The following is a 19,051-nucleotide window of genomic DNA, read 5'->3' as shown; positions in this document are numbered from 1 at the left end:
TCTTGCAGTCTTACTGACGACTAATAATAGATTGCAAGTACAGGTGCAGCTTTTTCCAAACGGACATGATGGAGACAACAGATCTGACAGCTGAAGCAACAGCCACCTCTGGACACGACAGTGCAAAAACAGGATGAGTGTAAACAGGTGAGGTATGAAGCCATATAGGGGCCGACCACTGTTCTGGGCTTCCTTCACTGCCTGCCTTCTGCGTCCTGACCGTATGACCATGAAGTGAAGACATAGAATAGGTTATTATAGGCTCACATAATCTGAACGGTTCATTTTGTTCAAGCTGTAAAAATCCAAAGATCCCTTTGATTTTTATCAAGTTCACTTGTCATTTCCAGTGTTCGTTTTTAATAAGCACAGATTAACAGAGCTGACCTTCTGCCAGCTGCATTAAGGACAACAATGCCAACTGACCTTAAAGGAAATGTTCTATCTTGGTTTAAATCATATTTCTCTGAGAGGTCGTTCTCTGTCATGATGGGAAAATATTCCTCTTCTTCTGCCCATTTTCGCTGTGGTGTGCCCCAGGGCTCGGTATTGGGTCCTGTGTTGTTTTTTCTGTATATGCTGCCCTTGGGCTCCATTTTTGAAAAACATAATGTCTCTTTTCACTGCTATGCTGATGATATTCAAATCTACCTCCACCTGACTGGGGATGTTTCATCTTCACTACATCCTCTGTTTGATTGTCTGAGCGATGTCAAAGACTGGTTATCACGTAACTTTCTTACTTTAAATGAAAAGAAGACAGAAATTATTGTTTTTGATAGAAATATGCCTCTGGGACAACTGACTGGCACATTCGGGCCTGTTGCTAACCACCTCACTGATGCTGCTAGGAATCTTGGAGTTTTCATGGATAGTTCCTTCAAACTAGATAAACAGGTCTCTACTGTGGTAAAAACCAGCTTTCACCAACTACGCCTAATTTCTAAGGCTAAACCTTACATACCACACAGAGATCTGGAGAAACTCATTCATGCTTTCATCACTTCAAGACTGGATTATTGTAATTCTCTCTACTTGGGCCTACAATCTTCTCTTCTTCAGCGTTTGCAGCTGGTCCAAAATGCCGCAGCACGTCTCTTGACCGTGCCTTTGCCGTTGCTGCACCCAGGTTATGGAATACTCTTCCTCTTCATATTCGCGCATCAGATTCCATTCAGTTATTTAAATCACGTTTAAAAACGTATTTGTTTAACCTGGCATTCAAGGCGAATTAGGGTAATTTACATCTGGCTTTGCATTTAGATTATGTAATTATTTTATATTTTATTTATATCTGTAATTTATATTTTATATTGTGATTTTTATCTATATCATGATTTTACTGGAAAGCACTTTGGTGTACTTCGGTCTTTAAAAATGTGCTATATAAATAAATTTTGATTGATTGATTGATTGAACTGACCCGCGTGGATCTGCTCCTGCTGGTTTATTGACAAATACCTTAAAGACTATTATATCTTAAAGAACTCATTGTGTCTTACAGTCACAACAGAGCACTTTTTTATGAGGCCACCACACACCAGCCTATGTGAAGTTTAGTACCCACAGGAAACAAACCCAGTCTGCTGCAGTAAAGCCTGCAGCCCAGGCTCTCACTCTGGTTTACAGGGACTAAAGAGCACGCAATAATGGACCAGATATTCCACTCTCCCCAAGTGGTTAAAGCCTTCTCCATGTAAACAATGAAATGGATAGACTCTCCTCTTCAGTACCCTGCCATTAACCTTACCAGGGAAGCTGAGTGATGTGAGCACCCCCTTATGAAAGATGGGAACCTCCATTTCAGCCTATCCAAAGGCACTGCCCCAGATCGCCATTCAACATTGCACAAGTGTGCCAACTAGGACAGCCCCACAACATCCAAGGCTGAATCTCATTCACCCCAGGGGCCCTGCCAACAAAGAGTTGTTTAACCACCTCAGTGAGCTCGCCCCCCCATTCATGGATGAGTCTTTTTTCTGTCATGCCATGAAATTTGTCCATTTTCTTTCCTGTAGTTTGTGCTTTGCTTCGGTCACGATTAGCAGAGGCAGATCGTGTGAAGTTGAGGTGTGGACCCAAAAGCAGACGCGTGGAACAGAACTTGGTTTTAACAGAAAGCGAGCCGTTTAATAAGGCTGGTAGAAAAAACACAAAACAAAGGGCAAAGGCTAAAAACTGAGTAACCTCAAATTAAACACGAAAACGCCCTGAACATGAAACCTGGAACATAATGACAAGACAGGCGGAAGCAAACTGAACATGTGACACAAGACTGTCAAAGTCAAACAGGAAACACACAGACTTGACATGGTGATGGGGAAATAGAAACGGGTGATGAGACACGGGAACAAATACAGAGAACGTGACAGCTAGGTCGAACACAGCTGACAGACTCGAACACTGAAGGTGCGACACCATAACCAACATAGTGGAGAAGACACAGACCTGGGAGGAACCTAAACAGACCTAAACAGGAAACAGAACTAACTGAAGCCTAAACCAGAACATCGTAACACAAAAAGGCATGAAAGGCATGAGTCGAAATGCTAGCTCAAAAGCCCCAGAACCATGACAGCTCCCATGTTTCTGCACACATCTCTGTCTCCACAGTTAGAATGATGTATGCGAGGATGTGGATAACTTTCCATAAGGTGTGTGAAGGTGCTGAAAAATCAAAAAATCTCACATGTATGTTATTCTTCTCTGGGTCTTACTGAGTCAGAGTACTTCTAAACAACATATCTATTACTACCTGTCTCATTAAGTTTTGTAACTTTTCTTTTTATGCCATTAATATTTGTAAAAACAGTATGCTGGTCCAGTCCACTTAAAACACACATGTTCTACAAGTCCCAGCTTAGCCCAGCCCTAAATAGTTAAGACTACTTAATCCGAGGCCAGTGATGTAAGTGCCACAGCGTCAGTGAAGCTTCAAATCCATATTTTTCCCTCTCTCAGTATCTAAAGTAAAGCCAAAGTAGAACATTTTATTATTATTAAAATTCATAAATCTGTGAAATCCACTAAGAAGAAAAGAAATCTTTGAACGAGCCCTGATATCACTTCTGTATCAGTTCGTGCAGGATTTTCACGTGACTGCTCCGTTATCGTTGTAGAATTCTATTGGTTCGAGTTCTCGTGGGAGACGTAGCTGATTGGATGTACTCGAGTGACGTCAGGTTGCGGGATACGGAAGTCGTTGTTAGAATAGCTGGCGGGGAGCTGTGAGTTGTTGTGAAACGCAGATATGGAAGAAAATCACTTGAAGTCCAGACTGAAGCGAAAGAAGTCAACGGTCGAAGCTTCCGGGGGAGCACCGAAGAGGAGCCCGACAACGTCCAGCAACAACCCGGCAAAGAGCGGTGGGTGAGTGTGTTTGCACCGACAACTTTACCTTAAAGGTTGAGAAAACACAATCTGGGCCGTTAACGGTAGTGATGGGCAGATGAAGCTTCATGAAGCACTGAAGCTTTTCATCCAATTGGTTCACCCCAGCGCAAAGCGTCTTGAAGCTTCATTTGCTCTAGTAGGACACCTACTGGACGTGAAAATATTAGTTGGCATGAATTTGAAGAGTGTGGCATTTTGCACACAGCCTGTAAATGTCAACAACAAAAGGAGTGTGTAAAACATGTATATTGTAGTGATGCAGTATACTGTGTATATTTATACTGGCAGTATGGAACATGATTATTTGGAAATGCTTAAAGTGGAAATGATCATTTACTGTGAGGTGAGGTGTGGTTGGGGTGTGGACAGTGGTTGTGCTTTAGTAACGTTGAGGTATGGACAGCTACACACTGAGGCTTTGAGCCTCAGTCCTGCCTGTTCACATTTTATTCTGTAAAAACTAAATTTTCGATTATGAACTTTTTAGTGGGGAGATTTAATGATTTAACAAATCTTTTAAATCCTTTGTCCTCCACAATGCTAAATGGCTGGGAGTCCTCAATCACCATGCTAACCAGGTCTTCATCTATTTGAGATTGTTCTCCTGAGGAAAGACAATAAAAGCAAAGCACAAATATAAATATCACACACGTAACTTATTACAGTTGTATAATATTGTTATATCATTTAGTAACATTACTGCATGCTACATTATCATGGCATTTGATGGCTCACCTGGTCTTGCTCCACAATCGGTGTCCCCCTTATTCTCATGCAAAGCTCTGTAGTGCCTAAGCATGGATGAGGTGTTGTTGTTATATCCCAGCTCCCTGGCACATAGCAAACACTTCACCTTGTACAAAAGTAAAGACAGCTTAACATAAATTGTATTGCACCATCAGTATTATGAAAATACATCTTCTATAGAAATTTACATACCTTGTTGGGAGGAATAAGATCAAATGTTCCCACACAGGGGAGGACATCCTCCTCTTCTTAGCTGGCTCCATTCTCTCCTGACTTTCTCTCCTCACTCTCATAAACCTCCAAACTGTCTCCAAACTCTCACTAACCGCAACTCTCCATCAAACACCCACATTTTGAATGAAGTCTGCGGGGTTTATATCGCTGTCATAGCTCGCGGCAAAGTTTGAACCACTTCCTGAACCAGTCACGTGGTACAGCCGGGCAGCGAGGCTTCGGACGTCATCATTTTCAGCTCCTCCCATAAATGAAGCAACGCAAGCCGAGTAACGCGAATCACTGAACTCTGCTCATTAAAGTATGGAAGCCCGTTTCCGCCACTAAAAAAAAAAAAAAGGATCCATAACTCAAAATTCCGAGTTATTTTCTCGAAATTTCGAGTTATTATCTCGAAATTTCGACATATTAACTCAAAATTTTGAGAAAAGCAACTCGAAATTTCGAGTTAGCGCTGCCAATCAGTAATCTACGTGAATGACGTCATTTCCATGTTACCCGGAAGCTGAAGCCCTCAGCTACAAATGCTACAGCTAAGCTACTGGTATTACATCCAGTCGTGAATGCACAGATTGCTGAGTGTTTTCAGCCTGGCTTCACAAATGATGAAATCCCTGTGTTATTAGCTGAATCACATGGTGTTACTATCAGCAAACATACTTTAATTTGTTGGGATCCGTTTTTGAGTGCGCGGTCCTGCGCCATATGCTTCCGGGTAACAAGAAAGCGACCTCATTCACGTATATTTTTGATTGGCAGAGCCAACTCGAAATTTTGAGAAAAGTAACTCGAAATTTCGAGTTATTTTCTCGAAATTTCGAGAAAATAACTCGAAATTTCGAGTTATGGATACTAGCTTTTTTTTTTTTTTTTAGTGGCGGAAACGGGCTTCCATATTAAAGAGCAACAAAGGCACATTTTTGTTTATGGTCGAAACGGTTCCTGCTGCCTGGAATAAACTGTATGTAGCTACAACCTGGGCCTGTAGGAGAGTCAAACATAAGATGATAATAATGAGAAATATATGATATATGAAAGCTCTTTGAAGTAACCATGCACCGATCCGACTTTTTGCATTTCCGGTACCATAGCTTGGCTTTAGATATGTGTTGATGATGCTGCCAACCTGTTATCAGACTTCAATGACTGAGCGGTCCTCATGGAGAACAGGACTGAGATCTGTTACTGTAACGACAGCAGGCTCCACTCAAACCTTCTTTTACTAACACTCTCAAATTAAACGGAACTAGTCGGGAACCACAGCAAGGCTTGCAGGGAGGGGGATGTGTTGGGGGACAAGGACAAAACAGAAATAAGAGAAGACAGAAGTTATTGACATTGGGGTGGCTGTGGCTCAGGTGGCAAAGCAGGTCAGCCACTAATCAGAAGGTCGGTTCGATCCCAGGCTGCCTCCTGGCTGGATGCCAAATATCCTTGGGCAAGATACTAACCCCATGTTTGCCTACTGGTGGTGGTCAGAGGGCCCGGTGGCGCCAGTGTCCGGCAGCCTCGCCTCTGTCAGCGCCTCTGTCAGTGTAGCCACAGCTGCCCTGGGGCAGCTGTGGCTACAATGTATCCCATCACTGTGTGTGAATGGGTGGATGACTGAATGTAGTGTGAAGCGCTTTGGGGTCCTTAGGGACTAGAAAAGCGCTATACAAATGCAGGCCATTTACCTGCATTTGTATGGGTGCGAGTGAATGCTCGCACCCTGAGCCCTGCAGCAGAAGGGCTGGCTCAGGGTCACGTCTGAGCTGCAAGCTTTATCCAAAGAAAGCAAGTTTGTGTGTAATCGTAAAAGTAGAGAGAGGCTCTGAAGGCTTTGCTCCCTGATCTACTTTTAGTCTGAGAGAATTTTACATTACATTCAGAATTTAACAGGAAAACAAAGAAGAGAAGCCAGGGTGGGAAAAATCGTCTGTTTTTCTAGCCCCTGTTTCTGCGTCTAATGTAGCATTATTCTCAGACAGGATATTTCTCGTTTCACAAAGATGATAGATATCAGCCCTGCGTGAAGCACATTTCCTGCTCAAAAACTGCTTTAGAAAACGTCAGTGTTAGTGGAGGTCATCCAGATTATCTGGTTCGACACTGAGGCTTTCAGGGCAGAGAACAATAACAACAATAGTACAGTTTTACAGAAGAAAATTATAGGTGTTTAGGACGTGTCTGTAGTTTAACCAGCTGTCATCTGTGGCTCCATAGACAAAGATAACTAAGTATCAGTTTGTATATTATCATTGGTCACGATTCAAGAAAGAGACAACAGCGACACATTAAGTGTCCTCTCACATCCTGAAGAGCCTCAATACTTCCAAAAAGGTTGTGTTAAAAGGTATTTTTGCATGGCGTGGTTGTGATGTCTATGGATGTCATGTGACAGCTCGTATCCATTTAACTGCTCGAGGCTGAGACATCGGAGCGTGTTGATGTCATCCAGGCATCATTAAACCGGACTGTCTGCTCGATTTCACCGCTGCTGCCTTTGGGGAAAATTTATTTCACTGAAAAAAATATGACTTGTTGTCCTTGTTTATGTTTTAGTTTTGCTGAGTGGAATTCTGGTATTTTATTAGTCTGTTGGGGTTTTTTTTAGTGTCTGATGTGATGGCTGGAGTTTGGTAACCAGTAAAAATTCAACATTTTTAATTGAATTTTCTTTCTAATGGAAACAAACAAAGTAAAAAGGCACACTTACAACTATTTACAGTGAGGTGTTTTTAATGCAGTTAATTAAAAACCAGCTGATGTGAAGCTTTGCTGTGTTATTAAATCTGTTTTGTTTCGTTTGCAGTGTGCACCAGATCAAAGAGCAGCTTCAGAAATAATCTGATTGACTAAAAATTCCTACAGATTGATTGATTAATAAATGGAAAAATAACAAATGTGTGTGGAAACATTCGAGTCAAAGTTGTGTCGTATTTGTTTAGTGATGGTTTGTATGGAGATGCATGCATGAGGAGCGATGTGAGGAGAATGCAGCAGTTCACAGTGTGGATGATCTGCTTCACAGGCCGACGCTTCCTGCAGGAGCGTGGTGGAACAGACAGCAGCTGCTTGCTGTGGAGAGCCTGTGGGCATTCACGCTCCAGGCTACTCTGCCATGCCTGGAGGAGCAGCTCTGGGACCAGGTTCCTGATCTTCCACATGCATCTGCAGCGGTATGTTACTGCATTACACAGCTCCTGCAGGGAATATGATGAAGCTCCCAACAAGACACGAGCACACAAAGTGCCAAATGTTCACAGTTCTAATATTCCAGAGTGTTCCTGCTGTGTACTCTGTATGACAGCGTGTCCACTGGCCTCTGACAGGTGGAGTTTCTCTGTCAGACACAGGAGCCTGTGTGCTGTGATGCTCCTGTGCAACTTGGAGACAACAGGGAGAACATAGTGATGTTGCAAGTTCTCAGTAGGCAGTGTGGAGAAGATGGGGTGGGAACTATCCACCTCAGGGGTTCATTTCAATCATTGTGATATTTTATTGTGATGCATTGCACATTATAGAGATGTCACTATGATACAGTACAAACAAAAAGCCATTTGACGTTAACATCTTCTTTGTCTTGTTTTTCGTTTGATAGTCGCCACTGTCAGAAATTTTTTCTTTTCCCGAGATCTGATGTGTTTTCTTAGTGTTGCTTTCATTTTTTGAGCAGTATATTTCTGTATCCATGTCTTGACCCACTCCTAAATACATCTCAAAGGATGCTGTACTAGATAGGATGTAAAATAAGGCCACCATGTATGAATGTATGAACCCCAAACATGTTTCATTGTGTCAGGAGCATAGAAGTTGTCAGAAAAGACTAACAAGCTTGGAAATTAGGCTGCATCCATAAACTGCATTGTATTGTACTGATGTGTGTCTGTATAGATATAATTTATAAATATATGTGGTAATTGGTTTAAACGAACAGGAGGGGAAGAGAGAGAGAGAGAGAGCCAGGAAGCGAGCAGCCTTCATTGCCAACCCGGAAACGGGCAAAGTGATTGGTTGAAGTGTTCCATAGGGGAAGTGATTGGTGTCCTCCTGGACACTTTGAAGGATGCTGAGGAGGTGATCAAGGCAGCTTGCTCAGCATCTGTTCCAGGCATACAGTGGGGCAAAAAAGTATTTAGTCAGCCACCGATTGTGCAAGTTCCCCCACCTAAAATGATGACAGAGGTCAGTAATTTGCACCAGAGGTACACTTCAACTGTGAGACACAGAATGTGAAAAAAAAAAATCCATGAATCCACATGGTAGGATTTGTAAAGAATTTATTCGTAAATCAGGGTGGAAAATAAGTATTTGGTCAATAACAAAAATACAACTCAATACTTTGTAACATAACCTTTGTTGGCAATAACAGAGGTCAAACGTTTACTATAGGTCTTTACCAGGTTTGCACACACAGTAGCTGGTATTTTGGCCCATTCCTCCATGCAGATCTTCTCGAGAGCAGTGATGTTTTGGGGCTGTCGCCGAGCAACACGGACTTTCAACTCCCGCCACAGATTTTCTATGGGGTTGAGGTCTGGAGACTGGCTAGGCCACTCCAGGACTTTCAAATGCTTCTTACGGAGCCACTCCTTTGTTGCCCGGGCGGTGTGTTTTGGATCATTGTCATGTTGGAAGACCCAGCCTCGTTTCATCTTCAAAGTTCTCACTGATGGAAGGAGGTTTTGGCTCAAAATCTCACGATACATGGCCCCATTCATTCTGTCCTTAACACGGATCAGTCGTCCTGTCCCCTTGGCAGAAAAACAGCCCCATAGCATGATGTTTCCACCCCCATGCTTCACAGTAGGTATGGTGTTCTTGGGATGCAACTCAGTATTCTTCTTCCTCCAAACACGACGAGTTGAGTTTATACCAAAAAGTTCTACTTTGGTTTCATCTGACCACATGACATTCTCCCAATCCTCTGCTGTATCATCCATGTGCTCTCTGGCAAACTTCAGACGGGCCTGGACATGCACTGGCTTCAGCAGCGGAACACGTCTGGCACTGCGGGATTTGATTCCCTGCCGTTGTAGTGTGTTACTGATGGTGACCTTTGTTACTTTGGTCCCAGCTCTCTGCAGGTCATTCACCAGGTCCCCCCGTGTGGTTCTGGGATCTTTGCTCACCGTTCTCATGATCATTTTGACCCCACGGGATGAGATCTTGCGTGGAGCCCCAGATCGAGGGAGATTATCAGTGGTCTTGTATGTCTTCCATTTTCTGATGATTGCTCCCACAGTTGATTTTTTCACACCAAGCTGCTTGCCTATTGTAGATTCACTCTTCCCAGTCTGGTGCAGGTCTACAATACTTTTCCTGGTGTCCTTCCAAAGCTCTTTGGTCTTGGCCATGGCGGAGTTTGGAGTCTGACTGTTTGAGGCTGTGGACAGGTGTCTTTTATACAGATGATGAGTTCAAACAGGTGCCATTCATACAGGTAACGAGTGGGGGACAGAAAAGCTTCTTACAGAAGACGTTACAGGTCTGTGAGAGCCAGAGATTTTCCTTGTTTGAGGTGACCAAATACTTATTTTCCACCCTGATTTATGAATAAATTCTTTACAAATCCTACCATGTGGATTCATGGATTTTTTTTTTCACATTCTGTCTCTCACAGTTGAAGTGTACCTCTGGTGCAAATTACTGACCTCTGTCATCATTTTAAGTGGGGGAACTTGCACAATCGGTGGCTGACTAAATACTTTTTTGCCCCACTGTATGTTAGGTCTACAAATGTTGCCCAGAGCTTCTTCAGCATGTATGGAAGACCTTAAAGATGACTTGATGGGAAGGTCAGCAACCAGTGGAGGAGGTTTAGATTCCCAAAGAGAGGAACTCATCCAGTTTGGGCAATATTGCTGTTGAGTGTTGGAAGGAGGATGTTTTTAAGCACTGTATTATGAAAACTGAATTTTTCCAAGAACAACTATATCAACCCCTTTATTGAGAAGTGTGGGATTCCTGGTTGTGTATGAAGTTGATTAGGGGGTGGTTCTCGTACACCAAGAGTCAGATTAAAATGCTAAATCTATTCAAATGTTCAAAAGGTCCAATCAGTGAAGTTAAAGGATGGATGATAGCTTATATTAAAGCTGCTGTGCCCCTTCCTTCCAAAGTATAGTAACACTTGTTACCAGGGGCAAACCACACCCCTGACTTTGAGAAACACCAGGCACTAAACATCCTTAGTTCAGCTGTAAAGTTGGACATCAGAAGATGGAGGACCTGCAGAGCTGCTCTCCAGGGTGGCCGTTAGAGCAAGCGTATTTGTTTGGCACTTCTGTCTCATTTTTGAGCCCTTGAGGTTGAACCAACACTTAGTTAAACACTGACACTATAGAATAAAGTCTTTTTTTTCCTTTTTGAAGGGGATATAGGGAAATGTAACTTCTTTTGTAGATCATGATGAAACTAATATCTTTGGACTTTTGGTTGGTTAAAACATTCAAAATGACACCTAAACAACTAATTGTAATTTTTTTTTCTATAATGTTAGAGCTGCTGGCCTATTTCCATTGGTGAGGAACATTTACATGACACACACACACCTGTGTATTCATGTAATCATCCAAAGATCAACTGTCCACAGCACGCTCCGCATGACTGGCTGAAGTTCCACACACCCGTTGTCAGACCCTTATTCCTGTTTTCTCCTTGTTTTTAGAGACCTGCGGGACTTTGGGTGGAGGAACAGGGGTGGTGCGACCTCAGCAGTGAGGTTTCTACCTTCCCTGAACCGTCTCATCTTTCTCTGAGACCGTCACAGATCCCAGATCCTGTCGGGCTCAGCTCCTCCCCGGAGGACCCCACAGCACACACCAGCACGGTGCCAGAGCCACCTGTCAGAGGCCCGTGCTCCCACAGCATGGAGAGCTCCACTCACTCTCCTCAAACCCTCAGCAAAACACGGCGGCCGTCCCTGCACAGCTGGGTGGAGGCGCTGCCATCACCAGGATTTTCCAGTGCTGGGAAGGAGGAGGGGAGGAAAGCGACTGGACCAGTCAGTAGGAAGCTTCCAACATACTGGGTGAAGGTATCTGACAGAGTTCCTCTGCAGAATGAGGTCGAAGCTAAAAAGGAAGAGGAGGTGCAGGGGTGCGGCAAAAAAGATGGAGGAAGAGGAGCAGATGGAGGAGCAGGGGGAGGACTGCAGAGTTGTCCCATGTGTCTCCAAGTGTTCCCTGCTGGGTAAGAACTGATTGGGTGTTTTCTTTCTTCATTCACATCAGCATAGGGACTTTTTTCCTTTGTGCGTTGTTGCTGATTTTTATTAATTTATTTTTTAATGATTCTTTATGACATCAGCGACCAGCCAGATGGCATCCAGCTGAAGCTGGTCACCAGTTAGATGTTTTCAGTGTGTGTAGCTCTTGTTAGTTAAATGGATAACGACAAGTAAACAAACTAGTTTAAGTTTTAGAGTCGGGGTGTCAAACTCAAATACACAATGGGCCAAAATTCAAAACTGGAACAAAGTCGCGGGCTAACGTTAATATTTATTGAAATATATTTATTCCTTCAGATATAAGAATGAATCTTTTCTTATGGACTCAAACAAGTTTTGCTGAAAAACTGAATATGGAACAAGCAAAGCTTAATACTAGACAATATATATATTAGCTGTATAATACCAGTAGGCCAGCTCTAATAGTAATTAAAATTTTGCCCGCGGGCCAGAGTTTGACACCTATGTTCTAGAGGTTTAAAAGTGACAGCATCACAAAGCTGACTGCCCAGCCTCCAAAGGATCAACATTACCTTACAGCAGAACTTCCATATATGTTTTTATTGTGCAGGTCTTGCATAGCATCATCCCGTGACCTCTGCTTTCATGTCAGAATCAACATGACATAATTACATAAATATAAAAATGTTTATATGCTGTCTGAGGTGCAGTGCAGTTTCAGCACAAGGTCCAAACAAACAGTTGTCCAGATTCTGCTGCATAAGTGGTGCCCACAGATGGAGAGGTCCAGGGTTCAGTCAGGTCCAGTTCACCACATCCAGTACAGTCTAGTTGTTCTTGGTTCTCCAGGTTCACCCAGATGGACTGCGATGGTCACCTGGCCCACTGTCTGTCTGAAATGAATGTGGACATGACCTGGTAAGCTGAATCGATGCCGACGGTCTACAAGGCGCCCGGTTGCTGCTCCGGGGTCGTATCGCACGGAGGACGACGGTGCAGACAGCAGCCTGTGCAGAGAACTCTGCTGACTGAGCTGCAGTGAGATGAGGAAACTTCTTCGGTGCACGAGCACACCATGTTTTCATGGCTGATTAGTCGTACTGAGTGTACACTTTACTTTAAAACTCAGTAACAGACACTGTAACCTGTGTGTCTTTTTTTTTCTTGTAAAAGTAACTGTAATCTTTATTAGCTTTGAGTTCAAGATGATCCGGTCGGCTTCATTCATGACGGCACTGCAGTGCACGTACACCCACACAAGTAGAGCTGTGCTCGCAAGGTCACCCACCCTGGTATACTCTGCAGCTATCTAATGCAGTTCTACAATGTCACGTTCTTCATTTCTCTGCATTGATGGTGTGACTGCAGTGTAACACATGAGCCTGACTATTCTCATTCAGTCCTGATTCTTGCTGCCTGGATTTCCAGCTGCTGTATCTATAGTCCCAGGGAGCAGGTGCAAGCAGTGCTTTTACTGGACAAATGTACATGATGTATGATCCTTACTGCTCTTTTTGCATTGTGCATATGTTTTGTGGGGAACATCCAGAGTTCACCACAATAATATAAATATGGCAGTAACAGTGTGTGCAGTCTTTCATTGGTTAGGATGAGCCTTGGTTTTCCCAAAATCCCGACGGTGTTTGCCATCTCGTTACACACCTGTTTGTTATGTGGTTCCCATATAGGAAAGACCTTTTCAGTGGATACCTTATCAACATCTAGTTCCACATTTATATACATTTCTCAATTTAATTTACAAACAACATAAATTTGGTTTGGGATAAATTCAAAGAGAACTTCTTTTTGATCAAACCAACATTTATCAGTTTCTTCACTGACAACCTCCAAGAACGGCTGTATCATGTGCAACACAACAAACCTCAGTATGTCTGTCACTCTACACATGTCAGTGATACACACAGGAAACAGTCTGGGACCCAATACTGAACCTTGTGGGACACCACAGCTAATGTTCAACCACTTATGCAAACCTGCCTTTTCACAAAAGGCAGATCTTAATAAATAAATAATATAATACTCAGATTATTTGTCTAATATTAAATTATTTGTTAAATCAGGAAGGGGCAAATCATTTTTCACCGAGTGTGACTGAGCCCAGTATCGTTAGGTTCAGGGTGACTGTGCTTCTCTGCATGAACAGAGCTGAGGGCTGATCAGAGGAGCTGTATGAGCCCAAGTGTTCACTCGCATAGAAATCTATAGCATCTGCACAGATCTTCCTGCTGTTGTCGGCACAAATAAAGGACGTCAGTGAGAGAAAAAAGGACTCTGTTCACAGAAAACCAGTTTGATTTTTAATAATTACACATATTTACAAAGATGCGATGAAGCTAAATGAAGCAGACCTGGCCAGCATTATGTAAAAGCAGAACTGTAGTTCAATAATCCTTCATGGGGTTTGAGCGGCCTTCATGTTCTGTAAGGTGGAGTCAAGAGCTTCCAGTTTATCCATTGGTCCCTTAAGGGGAAAAACAGCATCACTAATGTATCACCTGTGTGCAGGTAATAAAATACAGTCTGTGAGATGGAGTGTCGGGGTTGGAGGAGGAGGATGCTTCTTTAGATTAGAGGTGTGTATTTTCATTGTGACTGGAACTTCATTACGCCGTCTCCCTGCCTGTACAGGGCCTGCAGCTAATTGAGGCCCTGTGACTGATCAGCTAATTAATCCTATTATGAGGGTATTAAATTAGCGTGGGTCAAGTTTAATCACAAACAGCTAACTGAGAGCTTCTCCTCCCTCAGAAGAACATGTATGCAGATACACACAGCCTGCATCAGAAGCACTGAGTTGTGTTGGAGACATGAATGTGTGCTCACTGATGTCCCAGCATTAAAACATCAAAGCTTCAGTTAGGTACTGATATGTTGCTTGCTGTATATAAAAGGAGGCAGTATACAGAGTTAAAGTGTCCTGAAAACGTCATTATATAGTAAAGACAAACTCATGGCTTCGTACTGGTTTTATAGCTGTTGTGCACCAGCAGCTGCATGATGGAGGGCATGAATTATAATAGTGACCTAATCCTCCAACCCCTGACTAACACTCATCCACAACATTACAGCTGAGACTGGGAATGACCCACTTTTCTTTCTTTAGCGCCCCAGCAGTTGTCTCAGGGCACTTTTTTACAGTATCTCTAGTACTGTAGGCATAGTCCTCAACAATCAGATGATCCTCTATAAACAGAGCTTGGCAACAGTAGGGAGGAAGAACGCCTGTTTAATGGGAACAGACCTCTGCCAGAACCAGGCTCAGGGAGGGCGGCCTTTGCTGAGATTGACTGGGCGTCGAGACAAACTCCAAAGTAACACACCTGGAATTTAACCCAAAAAAAGCTTTGTTCCCCCACACAGGGAAGACCCACTAATGTCTGTGAAAACCACGGAAAAGCTCTCATGGCTTTTCTGCTGTTCTCCCATTTCATTTAGACTTGCAAACAGATTTCCAGCTGTCGTTGCAGCAGGTCACTGTAGACATGGAACCACACAGTGAGCACATAAAGGAAACGGTGACCAGTTTCCCCCAGCAGGTCACACAGATGGTCACGCAGCAGCACCTGGTGAGGAGGAACCCAAAGCTGCATTTACTGTGGAAGCTGAAGCCAACGTCTGACAGCAGGCATGGGCCAAGTCTGTCTGCTGCTCCTCACCTATGTGACGATAACGCGGACCTTCACTGGGAAATATTACAATTACACATGTGTAAGGAAAGAGGTCAGGTCTCCTCCCAGCTGCTTGTGTCAATTACACATTCACAGGAAATGTTGATTATTTGAACGATTCGTTAAAAATAAGAAGGTTTGTTTGTGTGTGGGGACTGAGGCAGCTTAGCGAGCTCCATACGCTGGACGAGAGTTCGGACATACCCTGGCAGAGTTTCAGCTGCGTTACCTGCTGCAGCCGTAACAGGTGAACAGATAGAGGTGCAGTCAGAGACACGGGAAATCATTTGATCTTTGAGGCACTTCTTAAATAAAAAGTTGTCACCCCCTTGTTTGTGAAAACAACAGAACACAAAGAAAAGTTTGTGGTTATGGAGGAACATGTGCCGCTTGCATCAATAAAAGGCATCATCAATTTTGGATTCACTAGCTACATCATAATACACAATAACAACATTTTCTCCTTTGTCATTGTACATTCTTGTGTGTGTGAGGCGTGGCCCCCCTACCAAGATAGAAAAAAAAAGAAGAATAAAAAATTGCACGTAAAATTATTTAAAGTTGTTCCGTAGAGCCGTCGTATTCATCCAGGGCGTGAGATGGGCTGAAACGTGTTGATGGTGGCAGGCACAGAATGAAACGCTCACACAGCCAGTCCTGCTCTGACACGAGGATGGACTGACAGGGACAACAGGACCAAACAAAGAAAAGGAGAAGACAGCATAAAGTCAGGGAATGTTCCTGTAGTCCGGCGTCCGGCTCCCCAGGGAAAAACTCTCCCTCCTCCCGTTTGCCTTGTGGACAGGTCCAGGGGGAACTTCCTCCTTGTTGTCGCCTTTCTGAGTTGAGTTGGCTTGCAAGTTTGTTTGTTTGTTTCTGTTTTTGAACAGCAGCTCGGAGGAGGACGCTGGTTTCTCCTTCATACAGACTCTTCTGTGGCTAGCAGCAGGGGGTTGATGTATTCAAATCCCTCAAACTCGGACTGGTCTATTCTCTTGATGACGTCCCTGAGGAGAGAAGGATGGAAAGAACAATTAGAGGACTTGTTTTACCACAGAGCTACTGAGAGTAAACCAGGTTTGCTCCTGGCGTCTCTCAGGTGAGCGTCACCACATCTTTTTCCAGGTTTGGAATCTAAAGGAAGTAAAATGATGTTTTTTGGAGGGGTGGGGGAATGTCCATGTTGAATTGCAGACCATTGTTTAGAACATTTTCAGGCTCTGTACCCACTGAGTTATGGTTCTGTTTTCATTTTCTTGGCAATCAGTGCAGGTATCAGTAGAACGTACCTACTGATACAAATACCACTAAATTTGCTTTAAGAAATGATTGAAATGATAGAATGTAGCAAGGTGATTGACTCAGTAATTCAGAAAGTGTAGCTCTTCTGGGATTTTCCACACAATCATCTTTCTGGTTTTAGAGAATGGTTGAGGGAAAAAAGAAAATATGAGTGAGCGGCGGTTCTCTCGGCACAAATTGTTGATGCCAGAGGTCAGAGCAGAATGCACAGACCACAGTGTATGCCCCCCTGTCAGCTAAGAACAGGAAACTGAGGCTACAGTTCACATAAGCTCACCAACACTGGACAATAGAAGATTAGAAAAACGCTGCCTAGTCTGCTGAGTCTCCATTTCTGCTACAATGGTCACAAAATGCTAATCAGCATAAAGCATGGATCCATTCTTCCTTGTAGCAGCACTTGGTGTAATGTGGTGTGGAAGACAGTTTTTTGGCACAGCTCAGATCAGCCTGAACTAGTTTAAACAGGCTTGAACCTTTCAAATGGATTCCACAATGACCAAATTTGAAATGTGTACCATGACGACTCTGTAGCATCTGTGTGATGCTATCATGTAAATATGGACCAACACATCTGAGCAATGCACAAAGAATTAGCAGAGTTGTGAGGATGAAGCGAGGTCCAAGCTGTTAATATCAAGGTTTACCTAATGAAGTGGCCTGAGCCACTTGTTGACCTTGATGCCTAAAGTTTGGCATTTGTCCATGTGCCAGCCTGTCCTATAAGGTGAAGGCTGCAGCAGGGTGGGGAGTGTGTGGACAGAAGAGTGCCCACACCAGCGTAACAGAGATCTGAAACATGCCCTGCTGTTCTTACTCTGATTGGGATAAACGTCGTGCTGCTGAAAATGATTTTAAAGGAAAATGCTGACGTATGACATCAGGTTTGTTTTTGGAGGATTCATTAGAAAGACTGCAGGTCTGTGGATCACACTGTGGATCCCTCTGTGGATCAGTGTGTCCACGGCTCTTTCTGCACTCTCTCCTCTTCGTCTCCATCTGGTAACGCTTTCACGTTTTCCAAGTCAGCAAAAAGAACCATTTACATTGGTTGAACACACTGTTTGTTTTGGTCGTCTCCCAAACCTTCTCCACTCTCCTTTGTGTTTCCCCCTCTGTGGTCTTTCACTCTGCCTCCTCGTTCTCCCTGAAACTTGAAAACAAAAAAGCCCACTTTCTAAATCTAATGGCGTTATTGTTGCTTGACCTACTCCTACAGTGCGAGTCCTTCACATGAGATCAGATGGAGAGAAAATATTTGCTTCATCAATATTCCAGTCTGCACACTCAAAGACACTATAGCGTTTCATTCACTTGTCCTGGTGCTCTCTGTGGGTGGGATCTGCAAGCTATCTGACAAAGCGGTGGCCCTTAAAGTGAGACTCCCACCCACCTGGTGGAGCAGGGAGAGGACCAGTGAACGTGTCTATTGTTTTAACTTCAAAGCCCCCTGCTCCGTGTCTGCAGCGAGAAAACATCTTGGCCTTTCCCAGCAAGAGGCCTCCCCTCGGCAAGAGCTTAACCATGCCCCGCTCCCTTCCATTGGCCAACACAACCACACATGTACACACACACACACACACACACGCGCGCACGCACGCACGCACACGCACGCACGAGTAAACAGCCTGTTGCTGCAGTAGGGAGAAGGCGGTAGTGTTGCTAAGGGACTGCATTTTTTTTACCCAGCTGCTCCTAATCCACAGTTTATAAAGTTCCACCTGAGATTATTCCTTCGTTAGTGGAAGAAACAAACACAAAGCATTCAGCCAGCTCCTGATTCATCTGCACAGTGGTTTTTGTTTTTCTGACATCATGTCATGGATATCGTCTTACAAGGATGGAAGGATCAAACGAACCAGCAGTGTGGAGGCTAACACAGCTCAAAAACACATCCTCTGTGGCAACGTGCAGCTGAGCCATCAGCTGATGTGGGCTGAGATCAGTGGTTATTAGGTTACATTAGGTTATTCTTCAATACTCTTCAATTCTTCAATACTAACCTTACTAACCTCAGCTGTGAATTGCATTTTTGTGTTTCATTGCAGAACTGATCCAGAAGTTCATATGAATGAATCGAGCCAGATTTACCATCATCACAGCACACAAACAGGTTTCACAGGAACTGAGGAGCCTCTGGGGTTCAGTTTGGCCAAAACTTGAACTCAAAGTTTTGATTAGTGCAGTGGTTCCCAAACTTTTTTTGCTAGGCCCCCCTTTGTTTTACAACAAAAATGTCCCCCCCCCCGCACAAACACATCTTCCAACCACACACACCCATATTTTGCTCTATTGCGGTTTATTTCACACCTCAAACATTTAGTAAACAATTAAGCAAATACAAGTAATCTGCAATAAATTACAGGTAGTAATAAAATAAACTGAACTCTTTTACGCTATGTCCACGCCTTAGCTGAGTAAGAATGTGTCGTGTTGACAGTGGTGACTTAGATAGCCACACTTCATTTTAGAAACAGCCAAATACAAACGTGTTGCTCAAGTTTATGTCTGC

The 19,051-nt window shown here is 43.6% G+C and overlaps 2 protein-coding genes across 9 annotated transcripts in view; one reads left to right on the top strand and one right to left on the bottom strand.

Moving 5' to 3' along the window:
* Window positions 1–3,166: 3,166 nt before the first annotated feature.
* On the top strand, window positions 3,167–13,134 carry si:ch73-70k4.1 (uncharacterized). 4 transcript variants are annotated; one of them, XM_080295471.1, is made up of 5 exons: window positions 3,167–3,365; window positions 7,388–7,535; window positions 10,859–10,880; window positions 11,027–11,550; window positions 12,398–13,134. In XM_080295471.1, the coding sequence occupies exons 1-5, from the start codon at window positions 3,251–3,253 to the stop codon at window positions 12,468–12,470; spliced, it is 882 nt and encodes a 293-aa protein (XP_080151597.1). In that variant the 5' UTR covers window positions 3,167–3,250; the 3' UTR covers window positions 12,471–13,134. The 4 variants fall into 4 exon arrangements, with proteins under 4 accessions (XP_080151597.1, XP_026010948.1, XP_026010945.1 ...); XM_026155163.2 differs by lacking the exon at window positions 10,859–10,880 and having other exon boundaries at window positions 3,180–3,369; window positions 11,129–11,550; XM_026155160.2 differs by lacking the exon at window positions 10,859–10,880 and having other exon boundaries at window positions 3,181–3,369.
* A 709-nt stretch (window positions 13,135–13,843) lies between these two features.
* prkcz (protein kinase C, zeta) overlaps window positions 13,844–19,051 on the bottom strand; it is a 106,212-nt gene continuing 101,004 nt past the window's right edge. For all 5 annotated transcript variants that reach the window (XR_013904323.1, XM_026155088.2, XM_026155090.2 and 2 more), the window contains one exon: window positions 13,844–16,244. Coding sequence is in view for 4 of the 5 variants with exons in the window: in XM_026155088.2 (XP_026010873.1) it covers window positions 16,157–16,244 (88 nt within the window). In the remaining variant the exon portion in view is untranslated. The remainder of the gene's footprint in view (window positions 16,245–19,051) is intronic.

This window comes from Astatotilapia calliptera, chromosome 20 (assembly GCF_964374335.1).
Source record: "Astatotilapia calliptera chromosome 20, fAstCal68.1, whole genome shotgun sequence".
NCBI classification, from domain to species: Eukaryota; Metazoa; Chordata; class Actinopteri; order Cichliformes; family Cichlidae; genus Astatotilapia; species Astatotilapia calliptera.
Note: the sequence above shows the minus strand (reverse complement) of the source record. Positions and strands in the feature narration are given on the sequence as shown.